The 18,280-nt window shown below is 47.5% G+C and overlaps 1 protein-coding gene across 1 annotated transcript in view; it reads right to left on the bottom strand.

Annotated features, from left to right (window-relative positions):
- si:dkey-112m2.1 (transmembrane protein 132D) overlaps positions 1-18,280 on the bottom strand; it is a 131,952-nt gene that overhangs the window by 87,909 nt on the left and 25,763 nt on the right. Inside the window, exon 2 of the mRNA XM_062554892.1 lies at positions 3,990-4,947. Coding sequence (XP_062410876.1) covers positions 3,990-4,947 — 958 coding nt within the window. The remainder of the gene's footprint in view (positions 1-3,989; positions 4,948-18,280) is intronic.

Below are 18,280 nucleotides of genomic sequence, written 5' to 3'. Positions count from 1 at the left end.
ATTATTCGCTGCGGGCGTCGCGCTGATTGCTTTGTGGAAGCAGGGCGCCCGCACAGAGCCGAATCAAACTAGCACTAGCGAGCGAACAAGTTTTCCTTCTGCATGCAAATCATTAATTACTTATTAATAGCCAGATGAAGCGCGTCTGTGCCTTCAAAGTAAACAGGAGCGGGGCGACCCCAGAGGGGTATAGGGGAGAATGGGGAGGATTCGCTCGGTAAGCTGCTCTGGCAAGTTAATCAGGTCCGTAGCTCTGGTACCCGTAGCTGGCAGACTCGCAGCGAGCCCTCCCGACACAAGGAATATCCTTATCAGCAAAGCAAAGGGGCTCATGGAAGAGAAGAAAAAAAATACATGGTTGGAAAAATTCTGTTGAAAATGGCGTGGAGGAGAGAGTTGAGGGACAGATAGAGAGAGAGAGAGAGAGAGAGAGAGAGAGAGAGAGAGAGAGAGAGAGAGAGAGAGAGAGAGAGGTGGTATGCATAAAAAATGTAAGAGACACCCCCCCCCCCCTTCACATAACTAATTATAACACAGTACCCCAAAAAATGCCATTTTCAACTCTTCACCCCTCTCACCTTGCGGGTATAATCGTCTTAAACAAGAGGGATTTAGGAGAGATTTCTCAACACTGTAGAATGGAATGAGAATGAACTTGGATTTGAGCTGTCTGAAGAACAAATGCCCAGATTCACTTTGAGCCCCACTTCATGTAACGCCCTCAGTCCAGGACATTTTGACTAAAAGTGAGACATTAAAAATTCAACGCTACAGGATGAAGCAAAGGCACCCACTCTCTAAAAAGAGATTATTTGTTTGTGTTCATTATCGGCAGCCCTTGAGGGACTGACAGAAACGTGTGAAATTGTGTAGTCAAAAATTACAATCCAGCTGGGGCTATTTATCCTTTGAAAAGGGTGTTAATTTGTTCAGGAGGCGAGCGTGATACCATATACATTATGAATGAGGTGTAAATCCCATCTCAACCTGTTACTGCTCTCTGATACGCTAATGAGCTAGCAAGTCGGGCATCACTCGCAGCAAGTGGGAGGGGGGGGAGGTCTGACATGCACGCAAATTCATAGGTGAGTCGTGTGTAGTCTTCTCTGTGTGTGTGTGTGTGTGTGTGTGTGTGTGTGTGTAGATGCATACTCCGCTTGTGTGTAAGGTAGGGGGAACAAAAATGAAGAGTTGAAATGCCAGCTATAATGGTATTCGGTATTGTAGGCTTGCTGCTGTAACCCGAGGGCACTTGTATCTTTTTTTACTCACGCTGAAGAAGGTAATGCTTTCCGGCCCTACCTCCACTTAGAAACACAAAGACAAATGCAGCTGTGTAATCCCATTAACAACAATGAGGAATCTTGCCTATTTTTCCCTGTGTGCAATACGTACAGTCGGAGTCCTTCTGTGACAACCTTGGGCTGGGCTTATGGCACAGAACAACAACCCTGTGTTTACACACTTAAAAAAAAAATGACTGATGCCCGTGGGACAGCGAATGCTGTTGCTAAAATGGCAAGTCAACAGTTTTTGCTTTTCCACCCAAATGTTACTAAATCTCCCCGCAGCCGAGCAAATACAAACTTTCCCACCAGGGGTCCTTAAACGGCTAACCATTTGTCTTCCCTTTATGAATGGCACCAAATCTTAATCGTGTGAAGGGGGGGTGGGGGGGAGGGGGGGGAGCAGAGGGAGAAAAAAAATACCAGCGAAAGAGCAACGCGAGCGGAAAAAAAAAGACATCCCAATTTAAGGCGAAGAAAGCCTCATTATGCTGCGCGCGGGCTGACCTCAGCGTGGATGTCCGACAGGGACCGCTGGACGAGGGCTCCGCGGCGTGCTTAGCCTGCCTGCAGGGCTGGGGGTTATTCTGAGCGGGCCGGGGGCAGAGAGGCAGCGGGAGCTGGCTGTCTGCCGCTCTTCATATCATATCTGTGTAAACACCAGGAGGACCCGGCCGGGGGTGGGGGGGGGGGGCGGGGGGGGGGATTGGCTTATCCTACAGGCAGGTGGGGAGGAGGAGATGGGGCGATCTGGTTCACCTCGCACAAACACACACACATGTAGCCAGTAACACAGTAGACACACACACACACACACACACACACACACACCACACGCACCACACATACACGCACACACACACACGGACACACACACACACGGACATACAGTACACGCGTACACACACACGTACACACACACACACACACACACACACACACACCCACACACACAGGACCATGCATACATTCATGCATACACACGCACACCTAATCAAGCCAGGAACAGAGAAGGGGAAATAAAAAAAAACAAAAATAAAAAAAACACCACCACTCTGTATCAGCAGGCTTCAGACGGCCACCGCTAACAGCAAAAAAAAAAAATCGGTGGCGTCCTGGAGCGCTGCCCGCCCCAAAGCAGAGTCGTGGCCATCTCTGCTGGGGGGCCGGAGGCTTGGAGCACGCACAAAGACATTTAACCAGCGAGGAGCGGGGCCCATGAAGGAAACGCAGAAAAAAAAGAGAGAGAATAAAAAAAAATGAAACGAGAAACAAACCCCTTTCAAGGATCTTATCGAGCGCGAGTACAAACACACACACATACCAGCCGCGGCGGCGTGAAGTAGCCGAGCCGGAGCCCGTAATCCTGCCTGGCACGGCACATCATAAGCCCAGCACCACTGCTCTGCAACACCCCCCCCCCCTCACACACACACACACACACACACACACATACACACACACACACACCCCCCGCCCAATACTGCATTCATTTAAGATGGCCCGTTAACCACATCAAAACCACCATACATTTTCATATTCCGAAAACTGAGCGAGAAACGGAAGGGCCTGCTTCTCTGGGCTCTTATCACTGATTAAAGTGGTCAGCTTGAGACTAGAATAGTGATCATCTCTCAGAAAGAAAAAAAAAAAAAAAAAAAACGTGGCATGGGAAAGTATTTGAGAGAAGAGGAATGAAGGAGGGGAAAGAGAGAGCCAAAAAGGCAGCCGTCGTCTTCTTCATAGGCTTCAAGTGCTGGCTAACCAAACAGATGCCGACCCCCTTTAAAACTAGCGCCAGTGCAGAGGCTGAGCCGAGCGGGGACTTCATCATTACTCAAGTGAGGGAAAAACGCGGCGAGGCTTGCCTAATACGCCGGCTCACCCAGGGTGACAGATTGGCAGGGCGCCTTTGTCAGAGCATCAGTCAGCGCCAGGGAGAGGATTTCATCCACCCGTGATTTAAAACCTCCGCCGCCGCCGCCGCCACCGCCACAGCGACTGCCACCGCCGCAGAGCGGGCCAACTAAAAAAAAACTCGAGCCGTAATTGCTGATGCTTACGTGCTCATTTGCATCTCTGCACTCACAGAGAGCATCATCTTTAAGGGTCGCCTCGTTTTTTTTTTCTCTTCTTCTTCTTTCTTTCATCACGTGAAAAAATCTAATTAGTCGCCTGTGAGCTCAATGAATCAATAATAAAAAAAATCCCCTTTCTTTTGTGGTGTCAGCTCAAAAGGGGAATTAAATTTTCAAGTGTTTAAACATATGGCCCCAATAAATAAAAAATGTATAGACATACAGCACGTGACAACGCAATGAATGCATTTTGAATTAGGTTAAATCCAAGTGTGCAGCCAAGCATGCCTCAGATTAATTGAACAAAGTACGGCAAGCGAACAGAGACTTGCGTTAATACAATTTTTGCATCTATTGGCAGGCGCGACTATCAATTCACACTAGCTCTCCATTTGTTTTCTTAATTTCTACCTCTATCAGTTTCGGTGAGGAAAACAAAGAGATATCTGCTCGTCGCCCGACTCCGAGGTTGGCTCCGAGTTTGCTCAAAGAATAGAAAAAAACACGGCGCCATGAATAAAACATGAGTGGAAATTACAAACAACAGAAGATAAATGGCTCGCATCAGTGCCAGGGTGGTGCACCGACGACGCGCCCGGGTGTCTCATCTCCGACACTCACTCACCTCAGGGTGAAGATCTCCACCGGGGAGAGGGTGGAGGCGGCCAGGAACGCCGACACCGTCTCCCGCTGCCGCATGGGCCTGGAGGGCAGCATCACCACGAAGGTGCCGTCCAGCCGCAGCTCGGAGAGCGGCTGGTAGAGGCGCACGCTGCCGATGCGGCGCATGGGCGTGGGCCCGGCGAAGTAGCCCATGGGCCCGGGCTGGGGTGGCGCGGCGCGGATCCCCGCCGGCTTGCGCGAGTCCTCGCCGTTGCACTCGCTGGCGCCGCCGCCGCCGCCGCCGTCGCCGCCGTCGACGGACTGCACCATGTAGTAGAGCTCGACGGGGGTGCCCTCGGCCTGCTCGGGCGCCCGCTGCTTGCCGGGCACCACGCTGGGCGGGCTGAACCAGCTGGCCAGCGGCTCCAGCTCGGCCACGCACATGCCCAGCTCGCCGCGCAGCCGGCACGAGCCGCGCACCTCCTGCGTCTCGTGGAAGGCGAACATGCGCACGCACGGCAGCCGGTCCACGGCGCTGTAGTCGTCCCAGTCGCGGCCCGCCACGTAGAACAGCACCTGCACCTTGGGCCAGCTCGGGTAGACGCGCTCGCTGATGATGAACGTCTGCACCTTCCAGTTGAAGGTGAAGAGCGGCGGCGAGGACGAGGAGGACGCCGAGGAGGTGGCCGACGCCGACGACGACGAGCCACCCAGCAGCGACGGCCCGAGCAGGTCCATGGGCACCGGCTGCTGGACCGAGTACGGCCCGTAGCTGGCGTTGACCGTGGGCGTCCGGTGCGCCTGCTGGATGAAGAAGAGCTCGGTGCGGGCCTGCAGGCTGGAGTTCCGCATGATGTCCTGGTTGGCCTCCTTCAGGAAGAAGGCGGACTCGGCGTTGAGGACGCGGTACTGGACGGGCAGGTACATGGGCGTGGGGCCGTACCTCTGCAGGCCGTCCAGCATCAGCCTGCCGTCCGTCACTGTCAGGGAGAAGGACAAAGGGAGAAGGGGGGGGGGGGAAAGAGATTAGTCATTTTTTAGCTTTTATTTCTCTGGGGAGTTGCCTTGAGTTAAGACCTGCGCGTGCCCTGGTTCCTCACTTCATTTCTATCTCTCTCTTTGTCTTCTCTCTCTCTCTCTTTCTCTCTCTTTCCCTCTCTCTCTCTGTCTTCATCTCTCTCTCTCTCTTTGTCTTCATCTCTATCACTCTCCAATCCCCAATCACATGTCCCGTAATAAAAAAAGAGAGGACTCCTCTCTTTAAAGTGAGACCCATACGTCTTCCTGGTAGTCCGTTTTCGTATACTCTACACGATTCCCATCTCGGCAAGCCAGACCCTCTTATCGACCGCCGCTATACTCGCGCCATCACACTGCAGATATTTTGGGTGATGGAGGGTCTCAAGAGGCCCCATTGATTTCACGTCGGGGCCAGGGAGCGAGAGAAAGAGACAGACAGAGACCATCAGGGAGAGAGAGAGAGAGAGAGAGAGAGAGCGAGAGAGAGAGAGAGAAAGAGAGAGAGTGAGAGAGAGAGAGAAAGAGAGAGAGAGAAAGAGAGAGAGAGTGAGAGAGAGAGAGAAAGAGAGAGAGAGTTGTGACAGCTGGTGGCAGGCTGTCCATGCACCGTGGCCGCAGTGCTGGGCCCGGCTCTGGATGATAAAGCAGTTGGGTTTGCTCCCACAGAGACGGGAAGAAAGGTCTCCGCCTTCCGAGGAGATAGATGGACCGGTGTCGGCTGTAAAAGGCAAAATATGAATGATCCGGGTCCTTCCGTGTGCTCGGTCACCTCAAAAAAACATTTTCTTTAAAAGGAACCCAAGCGGTATAACATCCAAAAAGTCCCACGTATTTCCTTTCTAATCAATACCCGGGGAGATAGAAAAGTTCAAACTAAAAGCACATCTAATAACATATAATTCCGAAATGCATTTGGCATTGTTTATGGCTTTCACAATGAGCCTACCAAGTCATGTGGAAACTACAATGAAGGAACGCAAGCCACCTCCCGAGCTGGTTGGACAAATTCAAAAAGAGTCTGTGGTTTTATTACACCCCAAGCTATTTCACTTATCTTGCGACAACTAATTACATTTGCAACAATAAGCCTATCTCGGCCCGATCTTAATAAGAAACACAGACCATGCCGTGTCATTATAGCGGATTGCCTTTAACATAAAGTGATATGGCACAGAGAAAAATAGTCCCGAGCACAGCGTGTGCAAACACAATAGAGGCAGGCTGAGGGAGACGAGGAGTGTGCGCGGAGCGACGCTCCCGGGGCGGCTGATGCATCGCCCTACTTTCCACTTTCTGAGCGCGCAATAATGACACTGAGGAGAGGGTGCTCAAAAACGGTTTGCCCGTGAAAGGTTTCGTGTTGTTTTGGATCCCGGTCTTCGATGTGTCTTACTTACAAGGCCCCTGCACACGTAATACAGGTGTCATTTTTAAAAAACAAACAAATAAATAAATACTCTACAACCGGCACACCGCTGTTCGGACCAGACCCGCTCGGTTTCTTGGCAACGGTGCGCAGCACCCAGCTTTGCCACACGCGATCTGCCAGAGATTTGCTATTCGCAGGCGATTACCGTTGACCTGCCAAATATTTTGTCTGTCCATGGGAGGGAAAAAAAGCGTCCTGATCCCATTTTAAGCTCAGGGCTTCAGTTTTAATCATTTCGGATTAGGGCTTTTTCCGCAGCCGCAATGTAAATGCATAACACCTAATTTGGACAAGTCTGTCTGCGACACAACAAAGTAGTGGTAGCAAGTAGCAACCGCTGGGATTAGCACAAACTCTCTGGCAGAGGGCCGTAGATCCTCCGATGGAGACTCGTTGTGGGGGAGATGGATAGTCCTGAGCTTCTCGTTAGCACCATGTGGGGGGTGTGTGGGGGGGGGGGGGGGCATAACAGCAAATGATGTCCAGATGATATATGAGTCGGTGAATACCTTGTGTCTTTCTGACAACAGAACAGCTGTTCCGACCAGTCAGGTCCAGCAGTTCATTCTCCACTGCCGCCCACACGTCTCACTCTTTTCAAAAGGCGGCCATGCTGTTATTTAGCGTACACAACAAGCCTACAAGAACTCTATCAGTCCATTCCAATTCTGTTTATTGACACATTCTTGGAAATGGAATGTGTGGTATTAAACAGTGCCAGCAATATATGTCAGATATTGTCCTTCCACTGTGCAAAAATGGGTGGACTAAAATTACTTTGAAATTGACTGTGCCATAATATCATCCGGAGAGCACTGAAGATTTTGACTGGCAACGACAACCTAAGCGGAAGCAGATGGGAAATCAAGCTTAGTGAACCCAAAGGCACAAGAGCAGTAGGAGGAACAGCTTTTCCCTGGAGAAAACACAGATCATATTCATTGACTTTTCTGCAAGGCTTTCAACAAACGGATTCTCACAACTTTTTTTATATGAGATGTATCCACTTTCCACATCTCTGCTCACCTTTTCAAGCACAGTCATTTCTGTCCTTGGACCTCCACCGCTTTCAATAGCCGATGAATCAGTCCGATAGAAAATCTAGCATATGTGATTGATTATCAGTGTACTAATCTTTCCCTGTAAGAAACCTGGCGTGTTGCTATTTTGGCATGCTGCTTCTCCATGCTATAATTTAATGGCATATAGTTGTACCAAAGCCGACAGTTCAGAACCAATAAAAAGTCTCCACTGTGATAACATTTAGATGAATGTTTTTTGATGAACAAGGGGCTATTTCTCCAAAGCACAGATTTAAGTCTCCCCTTGGCATTAGAAATGAGCATAAGGATGGCAACTTGATGCCAAAATCTGGTGCCAAAGAAACCTTGTTACTTTCACTACGGAAAACACATCCCGGATCATTTTTGGTGCGAGCTTGTGAAGGTCTAATGATATCTGTTTAAAAAGTTTTCCGTGAGAGAGATTCAGGGAGCTGAGCATCTCATCATGAGGCGCCTCCACGGACACACATCACACACACACACACACACATACACACACACACACACACTCACACACACATCACACACACGCAGGCACGCACACACGCAACACACACACACACACGCACACACACGCACACACACTCACACACTCACACAAATGCCTCCCTTATCCCCAGACCCAATTCCACATGAGTGCCTGTACTTGTAGTGACATATCTAATCAGTCTGCAGCTACATCTCTCAAGCCTGCTTAGAGGCCAGTGTACTGTGGAGAGAGGCAAGGCTCCTAATGGATGCACAAATACATACACAAACAGGGAATGTACATGGCTCTCATACATACCCACGTATACACACACAAACACACAAACACGCACACATACAGTACACACACACACACACACACTGAACACACACACACACACACACACACACACAAACACATACACTCATGAATAGACTCATGACTCGTACTGTTTCACAACGATGCACACCCACTCACACACAAATGCATCTGCTCTGTTCTGCATCACAGGAAGGACATATTTCTGTTATTACAAGCCAATTACTGTTTGCCTGTCAGGTCAGAGCAGAGTGTGTCCCTCTACAGATGCGTACCTGGTCTTACATTATGCAAAATTGCATAAATTCAAAATGGGGCATCATTTTTTTAAGTTGTCACATCATGGAGATTGAGAATTAAAAGCTACCTCCTTTCGAAAAAAAAATCCTGCCGACTACATTTTCTACCAAAGAGAGATGAAAGAAAACCCCAGAGTAAGAAGCTTGAAATTGCTTTTGATAGACAGTTCAGAGATGCACATTTTAGTCCAGAAACAGTTTTACTTACAGGTTTAAAGATTTTAAGAGCAACGTATCCTCCTGGGCGCTCTGATGATCCGTCTGCATATACATAGACGCACCACCTCTTTGCTTAAGAAAGAGTGATGAAAACTAAAGCAATTTCCATCACCGATTCTTCAGCGTTAAGAATTCATATTTTCCCTAGTCGGCTATAATCACAGCCAGGACTTTCTATTTGAGGTTTTATGCTTGAAGGGGCAACTAAAGATTTGTGCATTGAACACTATACGGCAAACTTCCACTGAATGCTTATTTGCACAAAGCCACCCAGGAGAGATGATCAACCTTAACGTTTTCACCCTCATCACATCGGCTTTTTGTTTTGATTCAAACAGAATCACACAGGCTCAGACGCACATACACACACAAAGAAAGTGGGCAAGATCTGGGTTTCAGTGATGTTGTCTGGAGTCTTGACATTTGTCCTTCATTGTTGTTCCACGACTCTCCCCCTTTGATAATCCATTTCTGTTCATCCTGACATGACATTTTACAATCACTTTGCAATCATTTCTTTTTTTTCTTTACCCCCTTCAAAGAAAGTTCAACATGGCCGTGAAGAGGAGGGATGGAGAGACAGAGGAACCCGCGAACGCTTTGATATGCAAGCGCGGGTCGCCAACCTCATTCTCATGAAAAAGGTCCGCGCTGTTGAAAAACCTGCCCGGCTACCTTGACATGACTGTAAATATTCCCCTGCGGCGCCAATCACAAAGCGTGACTTGTGTGAACCTCAAGCTCCACTCGCCGTGTTTTATTTCATTACGGCAGGCGGCGAGAGGAATGTCTAAATACAATGACGCTGTGCTATAATAGACACGGACGCTGGCTGACAGACGGGAGAATGAGTCAGTCAGAAAGTTATTTTAGCAGGATTGGAAACTGTTCTGAACTATTTTCAAAGTGCCTTTGAGCAAGTGTTGTACATGCACACACACACACACACATACACATATGCACACACGTACACACACACACATACTGTACACACACACACGCACACGCACACGCACACGCACACGCACACGCACACGCACACGCACACACACACACACACACACACACACACAGACAGACTAACACATGCACACGCACACATGCGCGCACACACACAGACATATACTAACACCCACACAACCACGCACAAACACACACAGACACACAAAGACACACACACACCCACACATCCACCCACACACGCACGCACGTACGCACACACATACACACCCACACCCACACACACACACAGACACAGACCCACCCGCATGCACGCGCACGCGCACACGCACACACACACACACACACACACACACACACACACACACACACACACACACACACACACACAGACACATTTGTATCACCAAGCAAATAATATTTCTCTGCTTCCCCAGCATTCTAGGCTCCCAAACAAACACATACATTTGCACTTGGGGGCAGTAAACAGAGTTCTAGATAATACCAGCTCAATGCTCCCCATACTAACCAGTTTAGAGAAGAACGCGCTGACGCAGCACTGATGCAGTTAGCGAGACCGAGGGCGCGCTGTTGACTAATAGGAACCATCTCCTCCTCCGACGCCTCGGGCTCCACATCTCGGTCGGGGTAGAATTTTAGGCCAAAGTAATTGCAGTGCCCTTGGGCCACCATCTTCTCAATTGCATCAGTAAAGATCCATATAATCTCGCAGTAAGTGAAAGTGAGCGTTGCCACTGGACGCGTGCCAGTTCCTTGAGCCGATAGATATTAATGGTAATCGGTGTGAGTGCTCACACTGCCCCAGACTGACACAATGAATTTGACGGAGCTCGTGATTGACGAAGGTGCTAGAGTGGAGTTGGACTATGAATGCATGTATGTGTGTGTGTGTGTGTGGATGTGTGTGTGTGTGTGTGTGTGTGTGTGAGAGAGAGAGAGAGAGAGAGCGAGAGAGAGAGTGTGTGTCTGTGTGTGTGTGTGTGTGTGTGTGTGTGTGTGTGAGTGTGAGAGAGAGAAAAAAAAAGAGAGAGTGAGAGTGAGAGAGAGAGAGTGTGTATGTGTGTGTATTTCTATGAGTGTGGGCGGGAGCGTCTATGGGGGGGTTCAGCGTGTATATTAAGTGTGCGGGGGTTAATAAGATCACTCCTAAGGGGACCCGTGGCACCCCATGCATCTTTCATCAGGGGCAGACTCACTCATTTGTCATGGGATCGATAAGCAAAATCATATTTTCTCCACCCTCATCTTTGAAGAATGGAGGGAAATAAGGCAATTTGACTTGCAAAGGGATGAATCACATTTGCTCAATATTCTTTATGGACATTTGCTATACATCTCTAAATGTGTTTCTCTATGCCAATATGGCTTTACTTTTGCTCTCTCGTGCTTTCACCCTATCCCTCTCTCTTCTCTTTCTCTCTCTCTCTTCTATCTCTCTCTCTCTCGCCCTTCCTGTGTCTGTGTCTCTGTGCATACATATGCGCCTATAAATAAATAAAAAAGAAGGGGAGGGGAGGAGAGATAGAGGGAGAAAGCGAATGAGAGAGAGAGAGATTCCCATTTCCCCAACCAACTGTGCATCAGATGCAAACCTCTGATTGCATCAATACCAGGCAGTTCCAATCTGAGAATGCAAGGCTGGAGAGCAAACAGCATAGGGGGAAAAAAATTAAGTTGATTTCAAATGGTAGGAAAAAGGTAGATGGGAAAATGAAAAAAAAAAATGTCTCCCACCTCCACAGGGAATACCAATGACAGTCGAATCTGGGAAACGGAATTAGTTGCTGCCATAAACAACATCGACAACAACAACAGCAGCAGCAACAACAACAACCTGTGGTCATTATCCATAATCGAATTCCAACTTCAGAGAGTCATTTGACGGTCGTCTGCTTGTTCCTCCTAAGAACACTTGATTTGTGTTTGTCTTTAATTATGATGTGACATCTACCAACACGCTGCGGCAGATAGTCCAGCAGGAGGGGGGAAAAAAGTGCTCATGTTGGAACACATTAAACGGAGCTAAACAGTTCTGCTGACGGAGAAGCCGTTTGCTTGTTTGTTTGTTGTTGATTCCATAACGATCTCGCCGCAAGCAGTCCCAATTAAAAGCCTAGAGGTAATTGCTCCTGAACAGGATGCTTAAAATCAATCTCCCCCCTAGCCCCCTACACACACACACACACACACACACACACACACGCACGCATTCCCAGCTCAAGATAATGCCTTTGTGCTACGGGATTTTTTCCTCTCTCATCCCCCAAGAAACACTAATGGAGGAAAGGTCTTCCTCCAAAATTAGTTATGCTTGACTGCAACCAAAAAAAAAAAAAAAATCTTTTGCTGAATCTGCCTGCTGGGCTATGTATAATGTGCATAAAACAATGGCAAAGCAACAGCCAGAGGTTAGGGAGGTGGGTGGTGCTTCGTCTTCCCCAGAAAGGCGAGAGAATGGCGGAGAGCAGAAGGCCGTAGGTGGGAAGCGATGTGGGGTGGGGGGGGTGCCGCCTTCTCACCTTCTGCAGGGAGGCGGATTTGGGAGCCTTCCAGTGAGATTTTTTTATGATACTTCAATCCCATCTACTGCTTGTTGAGTACCAGCACATTGTACCGAGGCAGGGAATTGAGAAGAGAGAATTGACTTGGGGGCAACGGGTCATTTATTGGAGATAAACTAGCAGAAAAAGAGGGACAGAGAGGAAGAGAGAGAGAGAGAGAGAGAGAGAGAGAGAGAGAGAGAGAGAGAGAGAGAGAGAGAGCAGAGGAGAAACAGAGCAAAAAGGCTGAGTGGGGGCAGCAGTCTCCGAAAGTTCCCAACTTTGCCAGGATGACTTTGCACATTAGCTCTCACTGCAGAGTACGCAGCACAAGACTCTCCCCCTCTCACCCAATCCAACCCCACTCCACTCCGCTCCACCACACCCAACACACACACACACTTGCACACACACACACACACACACACACACACACACACACACACACACACACACACACACACACACACACACACACGTCAGCCTGCCCCGCTGGGAAGATCCTACACACATGTGCGTAGGACGGTAAAGCACGCGTAACACGTAACGATGATGGATGGGCCGCGCCGGCCTGAAGGCGGAGCCAGGACCCTTCGCCGTTAATAACGACAGACGGCGCCAAGGTGCGTGCTAATAACATGCAGGTAAATCCATTTCCGTCAAACATCAAGCCTCCGGGCCAGACGCGCGGTGGATTAGGGTCGAGACAGAGAGAGAGAGGTGTGAAGAGGGATTCAAAAACAAAGCCTGCCAGCTGACAGTTGCCAAGAGGGGTGTAAAAAAGTGACTAATAGCTTCAGATGTGTAAGAATACACACTGATGCACAGTAATGGACGATAAGGTTTTGCCCACTCCATACCGCAATTCATTATAGTCACCACAGGGGAGGAAGATAGGGGGAGAGAGAGAGGGGAGAGAGAAAGGAGAGAAAATGGTAGAGGGGTAGGGCAAGGAAAGAGAAGACGAGTCTTGACAAGAACCTAATTAAAGGTGATACTTACAAAAAGAAATTATTTCTTACTCTGTTCCTACAGCCAGTGTTAATTGAGAGCATTTCACACTTGCTAGCTTTTCAGCTTTTTCTTTTTTTTTTCCAAGTCTAGGAACAGGGTGAAATCATGAAAGGTTCGCTCATGGCCTAGATCACTGTGCTTAAGACTGAGCAAGCCACATGCTGAGACTTTGAAACCATAATGATGGAGCGTCCTGTTAAGAGGGCAAAATGCATGATGGTCATATTTAGTAGTAATCAAAGCCAACCTGATATCTGTCTGGAATGGATCCGCTCTGAACTTGCCCTCGCATACTGAAATAAGAAAACCCTGACAAACTTCATGCGAGTTATATAGCAATGCATATCATTTTAGTAAATTAAAACACCAGTATCTCAGTAGGTAGTGAGAGTATATCAGGCCTATTTCAGTCAATATAATCTCACCATCATCAATTTCGTTATCCTCCCTCATTCTTGTCATTAATGTCATTGACGGTGACAAGACACCATCGTCTTCGCTTCTCGTCACGTCTCCTCAGTCTCATCACCGCTCACTAAATCACAGATATCAGTGTCCGCCTCCTCTCAGTTCTCACCACAGTTACCACCGTCCTCTGCCTCTCACATCACAGATATCCGTGTAATCTTTTTCACATCACAAAGATCACCTACGCATCTCACATCATAGAGATATCTTCATCCTCGTCCTCATCGTCAACGCTCGTCTCTTTTTCTTGTCTCCCCTCCACCCCTGCTCTGTGTTATTAGCCAGCCTCTGAGCATGCTCTGCCGTTTTATCCAAAGGCCACTCTTTTGAAACTTCAGAGTCCCTCACACACACATACACATGCACACACACACACACCATGTCTGCTTGCCAAAGCAGAACCGCATAAAATGTCAGAAAAAAAATAAAAATAAAAAATGCCGTTCTCATCCGGTTCTGTGTGCCTCCGGCCTCACCATCCATCAGGCATATGTCAGTGGCAACAGCCCTGGCCCTATGGGTAATTCCACGTTCGGAGGTGCGCGGCCGCGCGCAAAGTCACTGCCCGTAGCGCCCGGCCCAACCGAGCGGCAACTGTGGCGCGTTCGGCCGAGTGGCAGCCCATTCCCGCACTTAATGTGCTCCGCTCGAGTGGGAGCGACAAGACATGATTTTATTTGCCTCCGCCGAGGTTTTTCGGGGAGGTCCGGCGCGACAATGGCACGAGACAAGGAGATGGAACTCACGCGGAGCGGCGCGAGCGCCAAGCGGTGTAAAGTCAATGTGTAATGCTCGCCTTAAGTCACGCTGGGCGAGACCAACATAAAAGGGCATTGGAGAAGGCACTGTGGTGATCTAGTCATGGCTGAGCGCTATGAAAGACTCCCTCTGAACGTGTGGCGGCAACAGAGCTAGCAGAGATAGCTTTCAGATCTCTCTCTCAAGGTTCTTGAAGTCTTCAGATCCTTGAGCCTTGAGGTTGTTTGTCTGTAGTGTAGTTGGATGGAGGGCAGACACTGCTGGTCTATGGCTGGAACCAAACTAGATTTCTTTGCTGGAGGTTGAAAACAGCCCCTGGACTTGAGTTTTGTGTCCAATGCCAGTTAATAACTGATGCGCTGGTGGTGTTCATGGCGATCATGGTGTGTTTTTTTTATGGGCATATGCGTAGTAATAATTACTTCTCTCCACCTAACTTGGCAGGAAGTTGTTAACCTCTATTGTAAATCCTTTTCACAGTGATTGCACTGATTAGGGTTTTGTCTGGATGAGACTTCAACAGCAAGCCTGACTCTATTAAAAACAAGTCCCCAAAAATACACAGAAAACACCTACGAGTCCATTTGAACTCATTGTGTGAATTACCCAAAGACGATTCACCTGGTAAAGCACAGCTTAACCTGTAGTCTTATAAAAGCCTCCTCTGCCTTGTATAGATCGATTGCATCACAAACAAGTTCAATACCTTATGGGATCAGGAATGTTGGACATAAAGGAAGATGTAATCATCAAAAAATAGGCATCCTAAGCATGACTGAAGAGGCAAACAAAACCAAGACAGAGCTACTGACACAGCTGAAATAATAGTCAAACAATAGACTAAAAGAATTATAATGCTACACTGCACACAGCCTCACAGTCTCTATGCCTCTAATTGAACATATTTGTGATTGATTGCTATGGGACAGATAAAAAAAAAAGAAATCAGTCATTTTCAAACATTTTCAGTACATTTTCAAATTGTCGTTAAAAAATGGCTGCGGCATCTTGAATAAAATTCAGTAGAGTGCTTGGCATTGTAGGTCTTTTTTTAACGGAATGCATTATATCCTTCATCCAGCAGGATGACTCATCAAGCCAGAGCTTCAAAAAGCCTTTGCATTTGACATAATTGTTACCAGTGGCTTTTTCAGAGACAAAAATGAAAGTCCAAATGGACTGAAAGGACAGAAAAGGATGCAGAGGAGGGACTAAAAGGTCTGTGCTGAGCTGTGCCAGCAAGAGTGAATAAGTGACATTGAGGGCTCCATGATGTCTTCTCACATACGGCGAGAAGATTTTAAAACAGTTTACTGAGGTTCTTTTTGAGCGACAGATTTAGCATTTCAGGCCTTGAACACAGGAGGGACTAAGCATACTGCCTTGAGAACACAGCAAGAATGCTGGCCACCTGTGTGGAAGTTTGTCATTAAGAAAATGTGATTAAATTCGACTGCCTACCTTTGATTAGCACAGTCATGCAATTAATTTAGTTGCAGTAATTAAGTTATTTTCTTTGTAGTTTTGTTGGTTGGAGTTGCCATTTAGTGTCTCAAGTTCTGGGCTCTGTAAAATGCCTGGAGACCATTTCAATTGTTATTCACGCTATGTAAATAACATTGAATGAATTTAAATATAGTGATGAAATGTGTCTCACAGAGATATCTCGATACTTTAAGTTTTCTGACAAACAGTTTTTTTTTCAAACTGCTTGAAGCAACTCATGACTAAGATAAGCCAGGATATTTGGATCTTAGTCCATGATCGTGGGAATATTCTGAAGTATATTCAAGGACTGGAGTTGTATTTTCATTAAAAACCCCACTCAGCCACTGCTACTTATCTCAAGGACATGGGAGGCCTATATAAAAAGCACTCTCCATTTCTGTTCTGTATGAACACATTCATGGGCACTATATGTGTAAATGGGCTGTGTGAGGAATAATACTAAGAGCCACGTGTAATGATCAATACATATCCTCACACTAGTGTATGACTCATTTCACACCTGCTGCTGTAAGCACATTGTGGACAGATGAGAATTGATCAAGTGGCCACAGAAATTCCAAGATGAAAGCAAAAATTATGACATTATTATATTTGTGCTTAAAATAATACCACAAATTCAGATATGATTGTAACAACAATTCTCTTCTATTGTGAGTCTTGCTTTTTTTTTATTGTATCATCACATTTACACTGTAATATGAGAGGTACCTTTACTTTTAGAGTAAACAGGCTTTACAGGCTGAGCTAAATTCTGCACCTTCACCTGTTAAAGGTAGGACTGACAATTTTGCCAAATTTAAGTGATTTTAACTGTATGCAAATTGTATGGAAGAGAAAACTGAACAGTGATGAAATGTCCAGAAAAACATAATAAATCTACATACATTTAACTTACATTAAGTAAAATACTGAGCAGTTCCAATACCTCTATTGTTTTCATGGTGTCAGCACAAGTGCTGACTCTCGACATGCTCCTGACACTTAATGCGGCACTTCCATCCCGTTGCACCAACCTTCCCAGTCCTGAACAAAGCACAGTGTGTGTGTGTGTGGCTGAATAATACCATGATGCACACTGAAGCTTTTGACAACATCAGTATGTTGCTGCACAGCATGTGACAGTCTGCACACACAAAACACAGGGCCCTTAGTGTCACTCCTGACTGCTGGGAGAGAGGGAGAGAGGGACGGAGAGAGGGAGAGGGATGTAGAGGTAGGGAGAGAGCAGAGGGAGAGAGAGAGAGAGGCATGAAGAGAGGGAAATATATTGTTTTCCCCATTGCATATGCAGCATACTTGACTCAAACCTCAGCGTGGCTGATGTTCGTCACACAGAATGCCACTGTGAATTGAGGCATTTCTTTGTTCCCAACCCCCCCAAAAAAGGAAACAAAAAACCCCCAAAAACAAGCAAAAAAACCCTCCAAAATGTCCCGTCGTTCTCTGAGGGTAGGACTTGCTGTCAGTCTCTATGTCTTTATCCTCCTCTCAGCGTCTGTGTGAGCCACCAAGGAGGAGTGAGGGGGGGGGGGGGATTAAGTCCAATAATTACCTCTCAGAACCGCTGGTTTTTGCTGAGAAAAAGCTTTTCAGAGAGTTTCCCCTTCTTTATGGTCCGTCATAAAAATCCACCTCTGCATCGTAAAATGTCTCTATATCGCAGAGGCATTCTTTAAAAACCTGTCTCTTCACGGTACATCACCCTAACGTGAAATATAGGGGCACTAGACCCAAGGTCGACACAGGTCGATTGCTGGCTGATACATTTGGCATGGGAATGCACCATGCTCAACCCTTACGTGAAACTCAGGGAAACAGCTTGGCCTTATAAAGTGTAACCTTTTTTTTTTTAACCAAACCATTCATGTCGTATTCCCGTGCTCTTTTCCCACAGCGGCCAAAAAGGCGACATGTATGGAGCATTAGCATACATCTTAACAAGCACGGGAGCTCGCACAAAGATATTCAAATAGACGAGCATCTTGAGGTTTTCGCAGGAGTGCTGTGCTGCAGTAATTTGGTGCTGCTGGTGGAGACTATCCCCCCACTGTCCCACTTTTTCTGGTTCCACCTCGGGGTCTGCTATTGATGCACCGCTAGAATATCACACGGTAACGAATGCGACTGAGCCGTAATGATCCACCCTGGCGGTGCTACAGAGATGGCGTGCGGATAGCCGCGGCGGCGGTGGCGGTGGTGGTGGTGGAGGTGGTGGAGGCTGGGC

The sequence above is a fragment of the Sardina pilchardus genome, chromosome 14 (genome assembly GCF_963854185.1).
Source record: "Sardina pilchardus chromosome 14, fSarPil1.1, whole genome shotgun sequence".
Lineage (NCBI taxonomy): Eukaryota > Metazoa > Chordata > Actinopteri > Clupeiformes > Clupeidae > Sardina > Sardina pilchardus.
Note: the sequence above shows the minus strand (reverse complement) of the source record. Positions and strands in the feature narration are given on the sequence as shown.